General features: G+C 50.3%; 1 protein-coding gene across 2 annotated transcripts; it reads right to left on the reverse strand.

Moving 5' to 3' along the window:
• Positions 1 to 886: 886 nt before the first annotated feature.
• SCARB1 (scavenger receptor class B member 1) lies at positions 887 to 20,632 on the reverse strand. Of its 2 annotated transcripts, XM_061344679.1 has the most exons (13): positions 20,399 to 20,632; positions 16,808 to 16,965; positions 15,040 to 15,181; positions 14,376 to 14,579; positions 13,975 to 14,070; positions 13,273 to 13,385; positions 11,269 to 11,435; positions 10,527 to 10,645; positions 8,839 to 8,912; positions 8,047 to 8,098; positions 7,435 to 7,581; positions 5,132 to 5,257; positions 887 to 2,886 (listed from the first exon to the last, which is right to left on the reverse strand). In XM_061344679.1, exons 1-12 carry the CDS (start codon positions 20,516 to 20,518, stop codon positions 5,132 to 5,134), a joined length of 1,518 nt encoding a protein of 505 aa, XP_061200663.1. In that variant the 5' UTR covers positions 20,519 to 20,632; the 3' UTR covers positions 887 to 2,886. The 2 variants fall into 2 exon arrangements, with proteins under 2 accessions (XP_061200663.1, XP_061200664.1); XM_061344680.1 differs by lacking the exon at positions 5,132 to 5,257 and having other exon boundaries at positions 20,399 to 20,630.
• Positions 20,633 to 21,560: the final 928 nt, after the last annotated feature.

Genomic DNA, 21,560 nt, shown 5'->3' on the forward strand with positions numbered 1-21,560 from the left:
GGACACAGGGGCTTGGAGCAAGCTGCTCCAGTGGAAGGGGTCCCTGCCCATGGCAGGGGTTGGAACTGGATGAGCTTTGAGTTGCCCTCCAACACAAACCAGTCTGGGATGCTATGATTCAATAGGAACAGCTCCTGTGCAGCATTTATACCCCATTATAAAAGCACCCTAACCAAGTGCACACGGGGAGGGCTGTTATCCCTGGTGTGTTTTCCAGAGGAGCTGGTGGCAGCTCTGTCACAGTGGGGGAAAATAAAAAAGAGGTGGGGAATGTAAATGGCTTCAACCGGGTTGGTGCAGAGGAGGGCATGGAGGTGCTGTGCCAGCCCCTCTGCAGTGGGGTTTGATGCACCAGGGGTGCTGACTGCACCAGCCCCAAACACCACGTACGAAGGCAAACGGAATTAGCAATGCAGGACGAGTTAGGGCCAGGAGACGACTTGGGGGTTATGAGAAGCACTTTAACATGAGGTGGCAACTTCACAAGCAGCCCGCAAGGTGACGGAAGCTCAGGAGGCGGAATTGGAGCGCTGCGAGCCGGTAATTGCAGCGCCGCCAGTGCTCGGGGCGAGGGAGGACGAGAGGGGGGAGCTGTGTCCGTCGGTCCAGCCCTGCAAGGAGGGGTCAGGGGAGAGACAAAGGCCTCGCATCCCGGGGGGCGCCTTCGTGATGCGCCGGTACCCCCGGGACACCCCCAGCCCCGACCGCGCTGCCGCCCGGCGAGTCCGCGGCACCATGGCGCCCTCCGGTGGCCGCGCCGCGACACTGCACCCCCCCTACATCCCACCAGAACCCCCCGGCCCCACCGCAACGTGCAGAACGGGGCTTAAAACAAGGGCTCCTGCAACAAAGACAACGACCAAAGAAAGAAACAACCCGCCAAAGCTCGCACTAGGAGCAGTAGGTCAGTATTTTATTTGTTTTCACCCGTACAGCAGCAGTTAGCACCAGCACATCGTTACAGCCTCAAGCAGGTGAGCCCAAGGATGGTTATCTTTGATCTACTGTTAGCTTTGCTGAACGCTGCCCAGTCTTATCCGTGTTGATGGGTTGAGTGTCCCACAGCGCCTGGTCTGAGGCTGTGCCTCTGACCTGCTCCCACTTCACAACCGTGTGCTGAGGGTGTATGTTGTGAGGCACTGTTTGCAGGTGGGACATTTGGGGTTCAAAGGCAGAGAGAGTTTATAGCTGCAGTTTAAGCATCACGCTCAGCGAGGACTCATGTCACAGAAATAATGCAGGTATGGCTATTCCCGCTGTACCTGTGAGACGTGCTTTGGGCATCTAGGCAAGTTCAGCCTCAGACCAAGTTCTGGGCAGCTGCTGCCCTTCATTCCCCTTCATGACCTGCGCTGTATCACAACTGCTCCCATGATCAGACAGCCTAAGCCCAGCTGTAGGACATGGCCTGCAGGGAATGCACCAGCACAGGAACTGCTGGCATTGGTTTTAGCTCCCTGTGCTCTTCCTGCCCAGTAAGAGGGACAGAAGTGTAAGAGGAAAAGTATGGCTTACCCACTAGAAGCTTACAGAGCTGTCTTAGACAATTATCAGTTTCCAGACCATGACAGCATCCACACCACACACTACGCAACAAGTTCTCTGCTCCAAGAGGGACCAGAGACTCCCTGCACTATTCCCTCCTTGCCAGAGGCACCAGCACTGGCCCCTTTGGTTTTCCCAAGGGCTACCCCGGCTCCTGGTTGGAAGCAGGGAAGACAGGAGTGGTGGACAACTACTGATGGGTAGCTAGCCATGAATGTCCTTGGGCTTTGGGCTTCTTTCCCACTGAAGAGTGAGTCCAGCTCACCCACCTCCAGTTAACATCCAGCCCCAGATCCCCCAGGACATCACTTCAGATATCTGCAGCATTTTCAACACCTAAGGCCATCACTGCTTTCATGATTGCATATCGCTTCCTCCATCTCAAAACCACAAATACCTTTGTTAATGATCAAGGATATCTCTGTTAAAGGCCAAGCTTCTGCCTGCTCCCTTCCCATGTGCAGGCAGCAAGGCCAGAGCAATGCAGTGACCACGCAGCACTGAGAGGTCAGATGGACCAGAGGCTTTGGCAACGTTCATCTCACACAGCCATCTAAAGCAAGAAGAGGCCAAGTAAATGGGCTGTGGGCTGGAACTGTTAGAACACAAGGTCATGGCACAGAACTGGGGTTTTAGAAGTCACCACTGTACTCTCCAACATATGCAAAGGCCGGAGCAACCCCAAGCAGGCTCCAGGTACCCTGGGAAGAGCCATCAGCAAAGTGACAGCACCCAGAATTGATTTGTGGCATAGTCCAGTCACATCAAGTGGCAATAAAACCGTAAGTGGCTTCAGGATAGCAAGCCCCATCCGCATGAGATAAACGGTGGCTTTTAAAACCATCACTAAATCCCATCAGTGCTACATATACAAACCTGATTGACTTAAAAGGCTCCCATTAAAGTACCTTTTATTCCTAGCAAGAGGCAGTTTTAAATTGCAAAATAATTCTTGGATCAACCAACGACCGTCTCCATTCCCAAAGGAAGAGAGGGGCTGCAGCAAAGGCCAGCCCCTTGGGGACAAGGGTTCTTGGACACTGTACTGAGTGTCTGGATGACATCTCCAGTGCCCCGGTGCGGGAGTGCTGGTGCAGCAGTGATGTCTTGTGCCTTTGCCACAGTGTGCGGGGTCTCTGCTGAGCTGCTCAGGATGACTTCACTTTGGAGAGCTCTCAGGATCCACAGCAGGTCTCACCCAGCATGGACATGTCCCAGTGGGAAACGTGCCAGGGCTCAGGCTTCCGCATCGTCCTGGCTCAGCGCGGCAGCGTCGTGTAGGAGCGGCGTTGTCTCAGAGGGGGGTGGTTTGCTCTGTGTGGTGGGGCGATGCGGGGGTCTCTGCAGAGGACAGGACAGCAGTTACAGCCATGCACACGGTGGTGGCACCGCCGTCAGACCACAGCCCCACTGATAACACGCACACCCCAAAGCTTCTGGACTTCCACATGGCCAAGAACCCCTTGCTGAAAGCTGCTGATGAATTGTTGTACCACCTCCCTAACAAAATGAAGCTACTTCCATTCCTGCACTTGTAACAACCGCCCCAAATGCCCAACCTGAAGAGCTGTGTCACACGTGGGCCGATTGCTGAATCACACAGGGGAACCCTGGGAGCAAGGAAGACGTACCCTTAGTGGAGGAGGATGAGGTCAGAGAATACTTAAGCAACCCAGATGTACATAAATCCATGAACCCCGATGGGATGCACCCGTGAGAGCTGAGGGAGCTGGCTAACCCCACAGTAAGGCCATTCTGCACTATCTTTGACAAACCCTGGCAACTGGGAGAGGTGCCCAAACCCTGAAGCAAAGCAAACATCACTCCTGTCTTGAAGTGCAAGAGGGAAGACCTCAGGAAGTACAGGGCAGTCAGCTGCCCTCCGATCCTTGGGACAGGGTGATGGAGCAGATACTGTGCTTGAGCAACCTGGTAACCTTCTGTGATTAAACAAATGGCTTGACAGATGAGGGGAGAGCTGGGGATGTTGTCTGCTTGGATCTGAGTAAGGCTTTCACTGTCTCCAATAAGAACCTTGTAGAGGATCCATGAAGTATGGGCAGGCAGTGAGCTGGACTGAAACTTGGCTGAAGAGACAAGCTCAGAGCATCATGAGAAGTGTGACTGAGGCCAGGAACTAGCGGTATACATGAGGGGTCAATGCTGTCTCCAACTCTGTTTTACATCTTTATTAATGACATGTATGTTTGCTGATGACACAAAATGGGGAGGAGCAGGGGTACACCAGAGGGTCATACTGCCCTCCAGAGGAACATCTCAGCCTGGAGACATGGGCTGAATAAATCTCATGAGGTTCAACAGGAAGATGTGCAAAGTCTTGTACCTGGGGAAGAACAAACCCATGCCCCATGACATGGTAAGGGTCACCCAACACTTAGGCAGTTTGGCAGAAGAGGACCCAAGGGTCTTGGTGAACACAAAGTTGAACGTGAGTGAAGAACAGCATCCCACGTAGCAAAGGCAGCTAACAATATCCTAGGCTGCATTAGGAGTGATACCAGCAGGTCAAGAGAGGTGATCCTTCCCCTCTACTCAGTTCTGGGCTTTCCAGGACAAGAGAGATGGAGCTACAGGAATAAGCAAAGGGCCACTAAACTGATTAAGGGACTGGAGCAAGGGGGGTGAAACTGGATGATCTTAAGATGCTTTCCAACCCTAACTATTCTATGTGTGCAAAGGCCAAGAGAGCTGGTGCTGATTAGCCTGGAGAAGAGAAGGTTCATGGGGAGGTATTATCAATATATGCAAGCATACAAATGGAGGGTGTAAATGCACAGCCAGGCTCTTCGCAGTGGTGTCCAGAGGACAGGACAAGAGCCACTGGGCACAAACTTAAACACAGGAAGTTCCACCTGAACATTAGGAAGCACACTTGGGTTTTTCTCACTCTGAAAACTAAAAACTGGAATGAGTTGCCCAGAGAAGCTGGGGAATCTCCATCCTTGGAGATACTAAGAGACATCTGGACATGGTCCTGGGCAATCAGCTCTAGGTGGCCCTGCTTGAGCAGAGCTGATGGACTAGATGACCTTCAGAGGTCCTTTCCAACCTCACCGATTCAGTTACTTTGTGATCCTGTAATACAAACCCAGATTTTTTAATACATCAGAAATTCCCTCTTGAAAGCCTTTCCATGGAGGCTCCCCTACATCCCAAAGGGGAATGACACCCACTAAGTGACTATCTCTGTTACCCCATGAGTTTTTGCCCATTCCAAAACTTACCTCTGGATCTGAAACACTCAGAATGGGAAGAAATAGGCAAGAAAAGTGTTTCCTCACACCAGTCCTACTTTTCACCCTAATCCCTGCTGATGGTATTAGGGCTGCATATCAGGTACACCAGGAGAAACAATAAAAGCACGTGCTTGCAGCCCAGTTAAGTGTGAATATTAAGACATCTAAATTGCCCTGAATAAAGCCATGAGACACCATTTATATCCAAGCTTGCTACGAGGGCATGCCTGGTAGATGTGGATAGTAAACACTGCTGTTTGATTGGCTTTAAGCAAAGTTTAATCAAATCAGGACGAGACAAAAGTGTGTTACCTTGACTGGGTACCCACCTACAGTCTGGCTTCCCGCAACACCGTCCCCTTAACCGGAGGCAGCTTTTTGGCAGAGGTGGCCTGGTTGGCCTTATTACTGTCTGAGTTCTTTTTATTGCTACTCCCAAATAAAGTGCATTTTTCCTAGAAGACAATCAGGCTCGTTTATGGTGCACTTGGACGGGAATTCCATGAGGGTTCCAATTTTAGGAGGAGATTTTCAAATCATTGTTTAACTAGAATCTAATTATTAACAAAGATTTCAAGATCTAGGTTAAACTAAGTTCTATTTCAGATTTTGGGCAGCGTCAAGCCAGTTTTAAATGGTCCGTTTACCTTTCAAACACGTCACCACAAAGGCTTTAGGCCATGTTAGCTACAATACTGCATCAGGACATGTTTTACACCTGCAGAGCTTCACACATGGTTTAGAACTGCAGGTCCAACGGATGCATTTCAAACTGGCTCCACTGTCAGCTAGACTAAGATTTAAGTGTTTCATAGCACCTCATCTGGACTGGCTTTAGAGCACATTGCTCCCTCCAGAAGCCAGAGGCACACAGGATACTCCAGGAAGGAGCTGGGATCAGGGAGATCTTCACGCTGGCAGACACGTGCAGCTGTGGTCAATGCCCCTGCTCAGTGCCCCCCCACCTGTGTCTTCAAGAGGGAGGACTGTGCATGATTAAGCAATCATCAGCAAAGATCAGCAACACTTCAATCAAAGGAGGAACACACCTTGGCTGCAAATTGCTGTCTTCCAGTTTACAAGCTCTTATCTATTCATTAGACATGGGACTTTCATGTGTTGTTGCACAGCTTGCTTAGATTTGTAAGGCCATCAAGTCTCTCATTTATCACTTTCAGGTAGTCAGGCATCTCCTGCAGCTGATTTTCAGTTCTAGCACTTCACCCCACTTCTGGCTGAGCACCCAAATACAGCAGGCTTACGCCTGGGTTTGGGGTATTTCACAGATACTCAGTTGACTTGAACGCATTAACAATCCAGCTTTTCCTCCTGACCCTTCCTGGCACAGTTAAGGCTCTTTGATGGCAGGAATTAAGGCTTGCATAAAGCAGAGGAAGGAAATGCCAGCCCAGGGCTGCATAAGGGCTTAGAAATAATGCCAGCAAACAGACATTTTCCAGATATGCTGGTGCTATGCAACAGAGTGAAGCCCACTTGCCAACAAGCACTTGCAGTGCTGGAGCAGAGAGGTTCAGCACACAAAGCCTGACCACCTCAGGAGCACAGGAAGGGTTTAACACCAAGCCCTTGGCCCTAGCATTACTCCCACTCTGCACGGAGGTGTGTGGAAGAACAAGGGGATTTGGGATCATGTGCTTAAGTCAATTAAGCAGTTGTAGGCTTGGTTAAAATCCTATTACATGATACTCTGAGAACCCTGGCACTGTTTAAAGTGGGTTTGTACTAGTGTTTCAGTGAGGGCAGTTACAGGAGGCTAAGCAAAAGCAGCCCCTCACACATGCTCTCCCCTTAGCCCGCTTTCATCCTAAGCATTGCCTTTTTATCCCCACAAGTAGCTTCACTTCTGTAACTTTAGAGCCAGCTCAAGGCACTTGGTTGTAGTAAAGTAAATAAGCTTGCTTTGAAGCAGGTAAGGATAGGGAGCTAGATCTCTACTTCAAGAGATAAAGCTTTTAGAAAGCTTAGTGTTATCAGATGTATGTTTGGGAGCTGAATCTCCATCACAAGTTTTAGCTGCTTTATATTCTGTCCTTACAGCTCAAGCTATTTGGAGTAGTTTGCTTGAAAACAACTGAGTTCTAAGGAAAGACAGAGCACAGCCAGGGCTGAGAAGCAGCCACAGTGTCTGTGCCTCTCCTGCAAGAACACAGCGACTGCGTTTCGTTAGGGAACAAGCTGTGCTCAAGTGGCTCCATCCCCTCAAGAAGGCTCTATTCAGATTAGAAAACTGTTGGGACCCTGCAGAGATGCACAGATTTGTGCAATGGCACAGACCTGCTGCTTTCTATGGAGGCTGGGTTGATGAGCAAGGCTTGTTCTTTCATCAACTGGATGAGCTGAGAAATACCTCCTCCTACAGGAACCCATTTCCACCGCTGCTGTGCACTGAGAAAGCCAGAAATGCTTTCATGTTATCTATTTGCAGCCCAGTTTTTTAGATGGCTGAGGAAGTCCTGCTGCTACATGCTGGCATCTGGCACCATTAGGTCACTGTTCGTGGCATCAGCCAATGTTTCCTCAGGAGTGCTAGATTGTCAGCCCAATCTACATCATCTGATTAAGTCTGATTGGACTTAACAGCATTTCCCATTAGACATCTGCAGGTTCTTACCTGACTCATTGCCATGAGTACAGCTGCTGAGATAATGAGCGGGATGCTCAGCCCAAGGCAGATATACTGCAGGTAGTCCAGCAGCGATGGGATCAGCACCAGGTTGGTGTAAAACTGCTTTAGGACTGAGCCTTCAATGGATCCACTCTGCTCAAAGAATCAGAGCTGTCAGTGGCATTCCCCTCCCACCCAGGGCTGAGACAAACCAGCTGCACAGCTGCCCTCCCAGCACAGATTAGGGAATTCAAGCAAGATTCAGTTGGACTAGAGGCTTTTACTGAACAGTTGGAATCAGCCAGGCACGCACACAGCTGGAGACTGCACTCCCAGGCCCACATTAGCATGGGGATGCTGGCAGCTCTGTTGTGGGCCCTATTTAACCCCACATCTAGGGCAGAGCCAGAGATTTACCAACTATAGTGCAGGGTTTGTTCAGCTCAGAGGGATTAATGGCACAGCCAAGTATTATAAAGCCTTCTGTTGGTGCTTAATTAGTCTGTCTTGCTTAAAGCTTTATCCAAAGTGGAGTTTCCCCAGCACCGGGTGATGCATAAGCAGTTCCACCTCCCACAGGAGGGGCTCTGCAGGATCAGGTCAAGGAAGGCAACTCACCTCTGCAAACCACAGCAGCGGCAGGACCACTGGCTTAATCTTCCCTGTTTGACTGGGGGAAGAGAAAACACACACTTAGATTTCTGGTTGATCAGGCCACAGTTAAGAGTCATAACTCTTCCTAAAGAGATGGGTCTGACAGACTGGTAATGGCCAGGAAACATCGTAAGGAAGTAGCAATTCCTGCTGCTTCAGTGAGCTGCTCCCCCCTTAAGGGACCAGGTCCAACTTGGTCCATCTACACAAGTGCAGAACTTATGCTTCTATTTGTGCTTAGCAGTAAGTGCCATTCCAAATCTGGGCTGCAGGGACATGAACTCAATGAACTGGAATGCTAAACTTCACATGGCTGCAAGACATCTCGGTCAACTGCATGGTAGCAGAGGGTGCAAGCTCACAGCACTGGGGGCTGTCTGCTGGTGCATGCCCTAAAGCCAGTCAAAGCAGCAAGAGCCATTCTGTTTGCTATCAGAGCTGAAAGTGCCTTTTTGGACACAAGCTACAACTGTCAACCCTGAGGACAAAGCATGTTTTGCCTCTTCATTTTGGATGTGACACCTGAGCAGCAGCAGAGTGCAGGGGAACCGCTTCTGCACCTCACCAGGAGGAGCCATGCACATGCTGCACTGCTAAAGCATGTCAGTTCGAGGTCACTGTCATAGCTGGCATTTCACCACACAAGCCAGCTGGCTTCTGCAACTGTGACAACTGGCAATGTTAAAACTACTTCATCTCTGGGCAGAGTAAGCTCTGCTCAGGGGAGAGGGACATTTCTAAAAGGTGACTACTTACATTATACCAGACACCTGCTTTATGTACAGGTTCAGCTGGAGCTTGATGGAGCAATTCATGGGGATGCCAGTCAACTGCATAGAAAGAGACCAACCAGTTCATCAGTAAAGCCAACACTTGTCTGGAGAGCTTCGCAGAAGAGCGACCATTTGCTTCCCATCCTAGCTGCTCTGGATTGGATCGTGCAGAGCTCTACTGCAGTCACCACACGCAGGACCAGGAGCGTGGCTGAGGTTTCCACCAAAGCACAAGCATCAACCAGGCAGACACCAGTCCCCAGGCTCTGGGGATGGCTGCTAACAGAGGAACAGCACTGTTCCCATGGCAGTTTGCGGTTTATCCCCTTTACCTGAAGGGTCACCAGTCAGTGAGACTGTTGCAGCACCTCCTTTGGGGTGGTCTGAAGGCACAAAGTTAGCCTGGACACACATGGCTGCTGCAGAAGGCAGCACACAGTCAGCAGGCAAACAGCATCAAGGGAGGTGTTGTGTGACCCGGGGCTTGTGGGGCTCAGCATAAGCAAGTTCAAATTACCAAGCAGTGTATGTAATCTGTAAGTGACCCCCTACACAGGATGCTTTAATAGCAACTCCAGTGTTTTCTGAAGCCTGATAAGCCACTTCTGTTGTCCATCCTACCAGTAGCAGGATAGAAATGCATCAGTGCAAAAGATTTGTGCAGACAGGAAGGGAGAAAATGTTTCCCATAACGAAGAACAGACAACACTGTCCACCAACATCCTAAGACCATGAAAACACCCCACTTCAAAGCTGGTCTTGATGATACCCATTAAGGCAGTGGTTTCTCATGACACTGCAGTTTTGCAACACATTAGGGCAGAGAGTTTTTGCTGGATTGCCCGTTTGCACTCAGCAGACTGCAGCTAGATAAGAATACAGTTAATTGTACTGTTATCAGTAGATGTTTGATACTGTAATAAACTTAATTAGATTTCCATAACTGCGATAAGAAAAGCAGAGAGAACCCAATGCCTAGATAAGCAGCACAGCTCGCCTTGCCTCAAGAGGGGAACTTGTTTCTTGCCTGGACAAACATCACAAGGTTTGGAAGATCTGACCACGTGCTACACAGGCCATGGGTGGAAGATCCCAAAGTCCTCTCCCCATCAGCAGCTGGGACAACAACGAGTCAGGACACCCCACCTCATCACCAATGGAGCGGTAACTTCACCCTTACTATAGATGAGAAGTGTAACACAGCAGCAGTGCAGTGCCAAAGCAGCCAGTCAGATGGGCAGGTTGAGAGACTGGAAGAAGCCAGCCCAAAACAGTGGTGACAGCTTCAGCTGCAGCATGATCTCAGGCTTTGCTAGTTAGTTCTCATCTCAGATCTGGGGATACACCTCCTGGTGTTATAGACCTGAGTCAGTGGAAAGAACTTGACTCTGCTTACCAAAACAATTATGCTTATAATTGGTTCTGCAATTCTCTACAAGCCAGGCTAATTATTCAATTAGTTTATGGCTGTGACATTTTTTATCTGCACTTGGCCTCACCAGTCTTTGCACTATGGAACCTGCTCAAATCAGTGCCACGGGAGCAGAGCAAGGCTACCACGCAGCCGCTGGCAGGCTCCACACTCAGCCCAGCAGGACCCCTGGGGCACAGTGAGGCTCCCCCATAGGTGATGACCCCGGCAGGCTCATGCTCATGCTCACACACACTCACCGGGTGCACATCGAGGAAGAGCGCGTGCTGTTCCTTGTCAGGGTGCAGGCCTTCGACAGCATCCAACAGGACTGGGTCAGCATTGTAGAAGTGAGGATGTGAAATGAACATGGGAGCATCTGGATGAGAGCAAAGACACCTTAAGTTCATCCAAACCCATCTGAGACTTTTTGCTGTGATTTTTAAGCTATTGCAGCACTTGTTCTGAACAGGCTTTTATACTTTCTTCCTCCCAGGCAGAAAGCTCCTTCCCTTCCCTCCCTGCAGCTCTGGGAGGGTAAAGACCTAGTGCTTAAGCTACGCTCCCCCACCTATGCAAAACACGATGCAGTGGCAATTCGCTGTACCCATGCAGGCTGGGGCACTAAGGCTGAATTCTCACACTCCTGCATAACCTGCACTCAGCGTCCAAAGTTAACATTTAATTTGGCAGTTACACAGCCTGCCTCTTCCCACCTATGCTCCTCTGCCTACTCCCTCCACAGCCCAGGGGATATAAAACTCCCATTGTATCCTTGGGCATTCCCACAGGCTGCCATAGGACCTTGGAGACCAAGAGGACTTGCCTCCAAGGATTTTCCCTCTGTCCCTCCTTGCTGAGATGCCTGTGGGTGAGAATGCCATGCACAAGACCCCAGCACTCTGGTAGATAACAGAGCTCGTTTTCCAGCCAGCCAAGCTCATCTTGCATCCCCATAGTTTAACAGTGGTACAGGGAAAGCCAGAGGAGGAAAGGACTTACTCAGCCTACAGGAACTGACGTTCTGGATGCCAGACTGCATGCAGGGGCAGAAGCCTTCGTTGGGTGGATAGTCAGTGCCATTGGCAAAGAGAGTTTTTGGTGCCACAAAGCGATAGGTGGGCACACCCTGAAACTTCCCAGACTGCTCATACACCAGCCTCATGGATCTGGAAGGGTTTCATTGGAGAAGGATCAGGATTAGACAACAAGTTCCCAGCCCAGAATTGGGCTCTTATCTTTGCTGGATAAGATGCAGTTGCAATGTAACTTAGACTTTGAGATCGAGATAAACACTCAAAGAAGTGCTTTGGATGGGGAATAAGTATTTAAGCCATTGGCTTTCCAGGTTTTAAACACAGATAAAGGGTTGGTCAGAACTAGCTGTGGACAGAAAACACAGGTTTATAAGTCAGTTTGAATATCCAGATGAGGTTAGTTTAAAGGCATAGAGTAACCCTCAGGGCTGCTCTCCAAGAGGTAATACCCTCTTTGGGCAAGCTTTGGCTCCGAGGTGCTCAGGGGACATGCTCAGGGGATGGACATTGGCTAAATCTCTTTCACAGCACAACTTCAGCATAAAGGCTATCAGGGGAGTGGAAATTTTTAATACATTATGCAGCAAGACTCTTGACACAACAGGCTGTGATGTGATGCTGTGTTACTGCTACCAGCTGTAAGGAGAAGATGCAAGCTTCCAGGAGGGAGGTTTGTTCCTTTCACACTCAAGCAAGGCTTACAGGGATGCAGACAGCCTGGGCAGGGGGATGCTTATGCCTACAGACACCTTCTGACACCAGAACCAAGGATAACTCTTGGCTGTGCTCACCTTCCAGCAAGGAGGCAGAGGCTGCTGCAGCACATCAGCAGGATAAAGCCTTGCCTACCTTGCAGGGACATCCAGGTAGCTGCATATCAGCATCAGCTGCACCTAATGTGCAAACAGCACAGATGTGCCCTGCAGCAAGGCAGATACACTCTTAAGTCTATTAACTGATCTTTGTGACTCCTTCCTCTCTAGCCAGGCTAACAAAGGGGCAGTGGGGGGATGTGGGGAGAAAAGACAGCAGAGCCGTTTCCCCCACAGCACTGTCAGGCAGGAACCTCCCATGCTAACTAGAAAACAAGTATGGTTTTGTCCTCTTCACTGGATGCCTTGCCAAAAAACAGGCTCTGTTCCCTAGAATACTCTATAGAAACAGGCACCTGTATTTAAACTATGATTACCGGTAAACTGCCCTGTAAGTTATTGGCTCCAGTGTCATTTTGATATTTGCTGATGCCCCTTATGTAGAGGAATTCCTGCACTAATACTTGGCTCAGCTGACTTTGCCTGTTTGAAGAGGTCATTGTTCTCTATTCAACAAGAGCACTTGCTTGTTTTGCAGCACTATCTACAAAGCCTGAATTAACATTATCTTCCCCAAGCTGGGGACAGGGGTTTGTGCCACCTCCTGTCTCCCCTTCTTTCAGCCTCAGGGAGTTTCCACTCAGGCAGGCTCTGCAGGGTACTTTAACCCCTGTGTGATCAGCTAAGTCAGGGTGTCTTTACACAGGACAGATGCACAGCAGCACTGGAACAAAGTGGCAAAAAAGAGAAGAAAAAGCAGCAGCCTGGCAACAGCGGCACACACACACCCCCCCCAAATCACTTCTGCAACCATTTAGTCAGCTGAAATAGTTCTGCAAACAGTTATAGCTGCATTTCCTTGTGACAACTCTTACTTCTCCCTCTCACCTCCCACGCCTTATCTAGACGGGTTATTTTCTACTGATTCAACATGGGCAAGTTTTACTTCTCCAGTGATCTGGGAGGTATTTATGAATAGCACAAGCCACTGCTAATTAGACAGCTATGTTGTTTGCAAAGCTCAGATACTGCAACACGGAACCGTGGCTGAACTTTAACTACAGAACGGAGCCCTGAGCCCTCTGCGTCACTGCACAGGTATGCAGTGGGCACAGGATGAACGCTGCATCTCCTGCACAGGGACGCGCTGGCCTCACCTGCACGCATCCGGGCTGTAGAAATCCAGCGATGTTGGGGACATGAACGGTGGCCACATCTCTCCTGCTGTCCCATTGATCATGTTGCATCCACGGCTGCGCCAGTAATTCACCTACAGGGCAGAAGTAGGGAGGAGAACTGAGAACAAGGAGAGAGTTGGTTTCCAGGCCTGCATGGGACATCCACCACAATATACTGCTTCCAGAGCAGCTTGAGGTCACAACACTGAAGAACTTCCAAGATGTTTCCCATTCAAACATCTGCACAATTAGTGGAAAAGCAGGACAAGATCCAGCAGTCTCTAGTGCTCCCACAGTGACTGGTCTGTAGATTCAGTTGATTTCAGGAGTGGAATCCCACAAGGGAGGAATAAGCACTCCTTTAACAAGTAAAGGAGCACCTTGAACACAGGCCATGGGACCCTGGCACTTCAACTTTAGAAGCAACCAGCTCCAACAGGATTTCAAGGGAATCCAAGGGACCCAGATGATGAGCTGAACTTAATCCTTCATGTAAGCCTCTTGCTACATAGAACAAGAGCCACCTTCTGCCAATTTGCCAGAAGTTGCAGCAGTTGAAGTCCTGTAGAAACTTGCCTTCAAACCTGAGGCCCAGAGACACAACAGCATCAAAAGCTTCCAGTTTATCATGCTTTAGATCAGGCATTGCCTCCCATAGCAGTTTTTCTGCTTGACACTTACCTCCTTTAGCCCATTCCATGAATCCACCATGTGAACTTCACTGATGTTCTTCATGCCTGTGTTCACTGTGAACAGTCCTGAATTGGAGTTGTTGAACTGCAGAGAAGAGAGGCTAATGTTTAACCATTATACACAACAAAACTGCAGTATGTTACTGACTTCGCATGCTTTCTCAGCTCTAGAGATGCTCCACAGACTGCCAGCTACTGCACTTCTGTTCCTTTCAGTTGCCAGCAACAGCTTCAAACACCAGCATTTCTGCCCAGGTTGAGAATTAAGGCAGCCTGACACAACCACCAGCTACACATGGCTGCTCCAAACACTTTGTGAGGGGATTGAGCATCTGGGCTGCCCCTAAGACCAGCACTGCTGTGATTTTAGTGTTCCCAACCAGCACTCACCTCCACAAATATGCCAAATTTTCCCTTGAAAGGGATCATGCCGGGAACAATTGCATTTATGGCATCTATAAGAGGGTCTTCATAGCCCCACATGATCTCCCCCACTGTCCGGTTCATGAACGCCTGCTGTTTCAGGCCAGCCAGGGCTCCACTCAGTAAAATCTTCACAAAGGTTGGCAAGTTTTCCATCATTACAGCTGCTCCCTGGGAAAGAAACAAACCTGAGAAGAAAGGCCCATCTTTCCCTCTTTTTTAAGTGGAAACAATGCATCTTTGGTGCTCAGCAAGGTCCTTTGACCACATCAACCGACATCCCTCAGAAAGTCCTTTGGACAAACAATTGCTTTGCTCCAAACCCCCAGTTTTGGAACAAAGCAATTGAGGGATCACAGGCTTCGTTTCCCTAGAGGATGCTCAGGCAAGGTTGCAGATGCAAGCCCAGCTGCTTTGCCAGCCCCTCTGCACACTCTGGGTTTGGAGGGATAACAGCCCAACGCAACAACCAGCACCCAGAAAGCTGAAAATTGCATGTTATAAGCTTAATCACTTAATTGCTTTATTAGCCTTAAGCCCTAAATGAAAGTAAGCTCTGAGTCAGTACTGAGCATCATCGCCCTTCCCTCAAGCTCAGAAGTCGGTAACTATCCATGGAGCACATTCTTACCATCATCAGAATGTTTGGCACAACAATGTAGTCATCTTCACGGCCGTTGGACAGCTCTGGCTGGAAGAAGAGCTTCCGATATTCCAGGAAGGAGACTGTGTCATTGTCATGGAATGTGATATTTGTCTTATACCTGAACTCTCTGCAAAGAGATGGGAGAGATCACGGGAACTGTTCCCGTAGGCAGTACCCCTGCAAAGCAAAGCCTGTGAGTAAGGAGGGGCTGCACAGGCCTAGGCCTGCTTCTGAAGAACAAGAAGGAGACCTAACCCCAGGAAGAAGCCAAAAGCCAGCAGGGGAGGCAGCATCCCAGGGAACACGGTATCAACCTCACAGGCCACCCAGGGTTAGGGTTGAACAGGAGGAGATGGCAGCCTGGGAGCAAGGCATCCCTGACAGACTGGATTCTGCAGCAAAGCACCAAGTGTTTCTTCACAACTCAAAACCCAGCTGATGAGAAGTTTGAGACAACAGCATAAAAACCCTTGGTCACTGCCCCTACAGTCATTGAAAAGCCCAGCCATGCCAGGGAAGTGCCCAGATAAACTGGCAAAACTACACCAACACACATGTCCAAATAACCTCCAGAACAGAAGATGACCAAACAAGATGCCACAAGACCCAGCACTGAGCCCACACTGATTTGCCAAAGTTCTCCCTGATGGTTTCCAGGTTCAGGGAACCTTGACCTTCCACCATGGCTCTCCTCAAGGCTTCAGGTAGTACCACCTCCTGCACACTGCTCCCCTTCACTCCCTGCTATAGGGGCACCTCAGCCTCATGGAGGCCACAGTAGCACGAGGTTCTCCCCAACACTTGTGAGCCTGTTACAGCTCCCAGGGGAGCTGAAGCTCAACCCGCCAGCAAAAACAAAGTCCTTTATTGTGGAGCCTCTGCTTTATAGCGCACATTAGGGAAGGCCACTAATCTCTCCCAGCGGGAACACAAGGACACTAACAAGCTTTGCCCCTTTGTTTATTCTTATTTACAGCGAGGGAAGCCTTTCTGCCAAGCCAAGTGACTGATGAAATCACAACATACAGAATCCACATGGTGTTACGGTGTGACCTGGCAAGCCCAAAGGAAACAAGGGCCAACATACTGTCAGGTTTCCCCCAATGCTACTGAAAGAGCTTTGGATTAAAACATTAATCTTTCTGCCTGAGCTTGCTTAGGCTGCTGACCTAGCTTTGCCTACATGTGTAGGCAAACACATGCTACTTAGGGGTAAGTTCACACGCTCAACCTCCACCATCACTTTGTGTTCCAGGTCCTGAGAAGCATCTGGGGCTTCAACAACCATCTTCAGCCATGGCAAATAGACCCAGCCCTGCTGTAGGTGGGCCTGATCAAGTTTTAGTGCTCCATACTTGTTTTCATAACCACAGCATTCATTTTAGGCAGATTCAGAGTCTCATGTTGGATTGGCCTAAGACCTCTTACCCATGAAGTTTGATATTGAGGTGACTCCAGCTCTGGAGCTGGACTCTCAAGTGTTTTGACCATTATCAGTCTGGCTGCTCAACAGATCCCAGAGTGGGACTGAGCCCCACAACTCAGCAAAGCACAGGCCAAAGGTCCTCCTACTTCTGGCTTTAGCAAGATCAGGGTAATCAGAGCACATTTGGGTCACCTTAAAATCCTATGCCACCAGCCTTGCTCCAAGTATGCTGATGCTATGCCCTCCAGCCAAAGCATACAGCCAGAAGCCTGGCAGGCAGCATGGTGAACAGGCTCAGGCCTAGCTGGACCATACATAGTACCTAACCTGTACACATAGGGTCCACGCTGCTGCAGCACCGGCTTCGCTCCCTGGAGGACCTGATCGGGGTTCAGCACTTCAAAGAAATACATTGACATGTAGAAAGGAACGGGAATGTCCTTCCACATCTTGAAGGAGATGCTGCCGGGGTCGATCCTGACATTCTGCAAGGGAAAAAACAGAGTAAGGAGACAGCTCTTGGACTCAGTGGCTGCAGCTGAGCACATCCACCCTCAGCTCCATGTCAAGCCCAGCTGTAGGTGGCAGTTCCAGCAGGGGCTCTCCAGAGGATCCAGGCATGTTATGCAGACTGAAACTGAGCCAAATCTAAACCGGGAGCTCTTCTGCATGCAGAAGCATCAAGTTCATGCCACAGGATGTCTGTAGGCTTATTTATTCAGGCTCAACTTTCCAGATCCTACCCACAGGATTTCAGAGTTCTTTTGATGTACTGGAGGCTCGCTTTGAATTATAATGAGCCAGCACTGAATTACGCACAACTCTGCATATCTGACTTGAGAAGCATAAACTACCCTGTCCTGAAGTAAGCCCATCACCTGCAAGGTTTGGCAGACCCATGCAGCCTAAAGCAGGCAAAGGCTGGGAATCATCGTGCCCATTGACACAAGTATATGGGTACCAGCAGGGAGGGCTCACTAGATTCCCAAAAAGCAGACAGAAAACTGGGATGGCAACCAAGCTGGGTCCCAACAGCACCATGCAGGACACCTTTGCGTGCTCTCAGCTCCGTCCTGCAGTGACTCATAGCTGGTCATAAGAGGGGTCAAAGGCCCTATGAAGAATCACAATCCTGGTTCCCATATCACCATCTTGTTTGCTGGGAAACGCCTGGAGGAGCCCAAACGTGACTTAAACCCTCACCAGGTTCCCAGTCCAGGAGCTGGCATCTGGCCACATCTGTTTCGACTCCCTCCCAGCCTCCTGGGAACTGCCTTACGAACAAGAGCTTGTTCGTTTCTTCTTGAGCACTTTTTCTGGATGAGTTCCACCATAATCTGTGCTTCCTCTGCAAGCACAAGCCTTTGTTACTTGGGTTAAGTAACCCAGCCAGCTTATGGAAGCGGGTTTGATCCGCTAATAGCCAAAGGCACATGGCTGTTATCCCTTTGCAGCTCAGTTCCATAATGGCTCTCCCGCCCTGGAGCAACTTGATGTGAACATACATGTATTTGCTGCTACATGGGGCTGAGTTGTGAAAGCTGCCAGAGGCTTCCCTCAATTCTGCATCTTTAGCAGTTTCATGGCTAGGCTGTGCTACCTGCAAGCAGAAGCGACAGCAATAGGACACATTTCTATTTAGCCTGCTGTATAATCCCGACCCCTGAGTGTCCAACAGAGTATGAGGAGCAACATCTGCTTTCCTTCACTTGCTTATTCCTGCACCCCCTGGATCCCTTCCTGCAAATGCATTTATCTATACAATACATTCCCAGTCAGACGGAGCTGTATACTAGCTCCCTGCTACATTTGCCTTCTCCCATCTGGGCACAGCAGCTAGAGGATGCTACAAATTAAGATCTACTTAGGGTAGCTTTAGAATTCAGCTACTTGTAGGTCAAAAACATGGTCATATGCCTAAATAGAAAGAATGTGTTTCACTTAGGTGGATTATAAAGCATCACCAAGATGTTTGATCCCTCCTGAGCAGACAGGTGTCAAATCCTACTCCTCCAAGAGGAAGGCTTCAGCCACCCTGCTCAGTAAAACCAAGAGCTGAGGTACCCTCTTCAGATAAGAGCAGCAACCACTCTGTGCCCAAGCCCAGCCTCACTGTCAGACCTCATTGCCCACATCCTCTCACCAGCATCCTCATCACCCTGCTGAAAGAGCAAAGCCAGCACTGTCAGTCTTCTCCCAGCTTTCAGGCAGGACAGCACAAGAGCTCCGAGGTGGAGCAGAAGCATCAAGTGGCAGATGGATGAGTTGATGCAGCCTCACTGTGTTACAGCTCGTATCTCAGGCAGGTTGGTGGCACTGCAAGGGCTTCCAGAAAAGCAACATTCCCAGGTTTTGCAGATTCAGATACACTTTCTGATACAGATTCAGTTCCTGCAATGGGGCAGGAAACAGGCTCCAAGTTTCCTGTTTCTACTGCGTGTTCCCTACAGACTTAAAGACACATTCAAACCCACCACCTCTTTGCAGCTAAGTCCTCCTCCACCTTGACAGAGCTCAGGAGCATGGGGCTGGGGATATTTCTCACCACCCTCAATATAACTCAGTTATTTTTTCTATTTCACATCAAGTTTCCTAAGAGCTCAGGGCCATTTGGGGTCACACTGGAAATTCAGATACCAAGGGCTTGGGATAAAGGGAAAAGGAACAAGGGCTGGTATTTTCTCATTGTCTGTTCTCATTGCAAGTTACTAGGCTTTAGCTAACCAGGTAGAAAGAACTGGAATTAGCTAAAAAAAGGGCAGAAAGGGTTTTGCACCAAAACTGTCAGTCCTGTTCTGCAGGGCCATTGAGCATTTTATCTGCAGGTACCAGCTCCTGATGCCCATCAAACTGAACAAAGACTGACTTCTAATGCTTAAGTCACTGGACTGTGTGGCTTTGCCCAGGCAGCAGCACCTCCAAAGGAGAGCAGCTTATTTTCAATGGAGACTTTGCAGCACAGCTAACCACAGCCATCGGCTATGGGATGTTTATTCACCTCTTCCATTAGAAGCACGTTTCCGGGTGCTCATCTGGGTAAGTGCAAACCTGAGGAAATGCCCAGGCAGGGGCACATGTCCTTTAGGCAGGGAGAAAAAGGTTTGGCTGAATGTGGGACTGAGCCAATTGGATCATTACGGCAGGATAAGGTATCCCAGCAGCAAGGACAGGAGTGCTGGTTCCCAAGACTGAACAAACCAACTCCATCCACAGCCCCATGTCTTAACCACAGGGAACAAACACCCCTTCAGCCTCAGGACACCTGTGGGTAAGACAGGTCTTCAGAGAGGCAGCTCTTTAGATTTTTGGTGACTTGGAGGTTGCTCCAGGCACAAGGCTCCTTCAGAGCCCTCCTGCACATCATCTGTCCCGTTCCCAGTCTGGGAATTGTCTCACCAGAGTTAAGTCCACCCCCATTAATGAAAGGAACAACTAGTGCAGCAGGTTAAAGCAGCAGGGACAGAAGAAAGGGCTGGTGCCGGGCGCAGTGCTCAGCTTGCCAAGCTGCTGAGCCCAGCACCACCAGCATTGTCCTCCCCATCCAATTCCAGCTGTGCCTAAAGCCCTTGCTAGCCAGGGATGAGCGCCCATTCAGCCCAGGCACGTCTGCTGCAACCCAAGCTGGCACATCCCAAGCCGCTATTTGCCCACACTAAGCTTTAGAGGCTGCTCAGAGCCGCAGCCGTGACGCCGAAGCAGAGTCCCTCGGGGCTCAGCCGTCTCACACGGCTCCGGATCACGCTATCCAGGGAAACCGGCCCCAGCAGCAGCCCTGGCTCCGGCCCCGCACCACCACCCCCTGCACCTTGCACCGGGATGCACGCCAGCCCCGCTCCGCGCTCCCAGCCATGAACCAGCTCCAGCCGCGAGCACTGGGGCCCCCCTCCGCAGACACGCACCCCTCCCGGCCCCGCTGACCTTGATAACCTGCTCCTTGACGATGCGGGGCCCCACCAGCAGAAGGGAGACCCCCAGGAGGGCGCAGGCCGCCCCGGCCAGCCCCAGCCCCACCGACGCTCTGCGGCGGGCAGAGCCCATGGCGAGCCGCAGCACAGCGGACCCGGCCCGCGCCCGCCACCGCCGCTTTATGGCCCCGCGGCCCGGCCCGGCCCGGCCCGGCCCGGCGGAGGGAGAGGGGCTGGGGGCGGAGCGGAGCGGGGCCGGGGCGGAGCGGAGCCGGGCACCGCCTCTCGCAGAGCGCCGCCGGGGCGGGAAGGTTAACCCGCGGGAAGCGGAACGCGCTGAGAGCGCGGAGATAAACCCGTGTAGTAATGCATTAAAACCATACAAATGTGTGCATTTATGGCCACCACCGCTTAACCTGCCTCTGATTTCCCAAGGAAATGGGGTTTTTGTCTATCCTGTGCATCTGAAGCGGCCCTGGGTGAGACTTGCCACTAAAAGCATCATGGAAGTCAGCAAAAAATCAGCAATGTAGGGAAGTCCGGTTTGTAACAGCCTATTTTAAAACAATTACATGCACTCCTTCTTCTAAGGCACAGAAGGCACACTGCCACTCTCACAAAGGGCATTTTTGGTTTCCACCCTTCAGCCTCCTTTTCCCACTTCCCACCCCTCACTGCATGGTGAGCTACTCATGAGCTCCAACATCCAGCAACCATCACTTTCCCCACAGAACACTTCCGGGATTTCCCTCTTGCCAGGGCTTTTATAGCCTGTGGGACCTACCTTGTGACGTTCTAGTCCATCGTTGCATTGTCCACTTAGTGTACAACTGGAATAAAAGCACATTCCAATTTTTAATAGCCTGGTGTGCCTGAAAGTAAGAAGTTTGCTTAATGTGCTTTACAAAACTATCTACACCATAACCCAATGAGAGAGGGTTGATGAAAGGTTGATAATGAAAGGCCCACTTTAGCCAAATTTCTCAGCCTCAAGGGCTGCAGAACCCACAGTGACCTCCTGCACTGCCACCAAGCAGCCACCCACATCAGAGCAGGCTCTCAAGAGCAGTGTTACGTTAATCCATTGCTGCAGAAACAGCCAGGGCAGGACCTGGCAGTTTCTGGGTAAAGCTGGATTATCAACGCCTCCCAGCTATTGAAGGTTCACATTACAT

Source organism: Neopsephotus bourkii, unplaced genomic scaffold (assembly GCF_033783945.1).
Source record: "Neopsephotus bourkii isolate Nb327-2 ecotype Australia unplaced genomic scaffold, CSIRO-AGI_Nbou_v1 NB_230, whole genome shotgun sequence".
In the NCBI taxonomy this organism is placed as follows: domain Eukaryota; kingdom Metazoa; phylum Chordata; class Aves; order Psittaciformes; family Psittacidae; genus Neopsephotus; species Neopsephotus bourkii.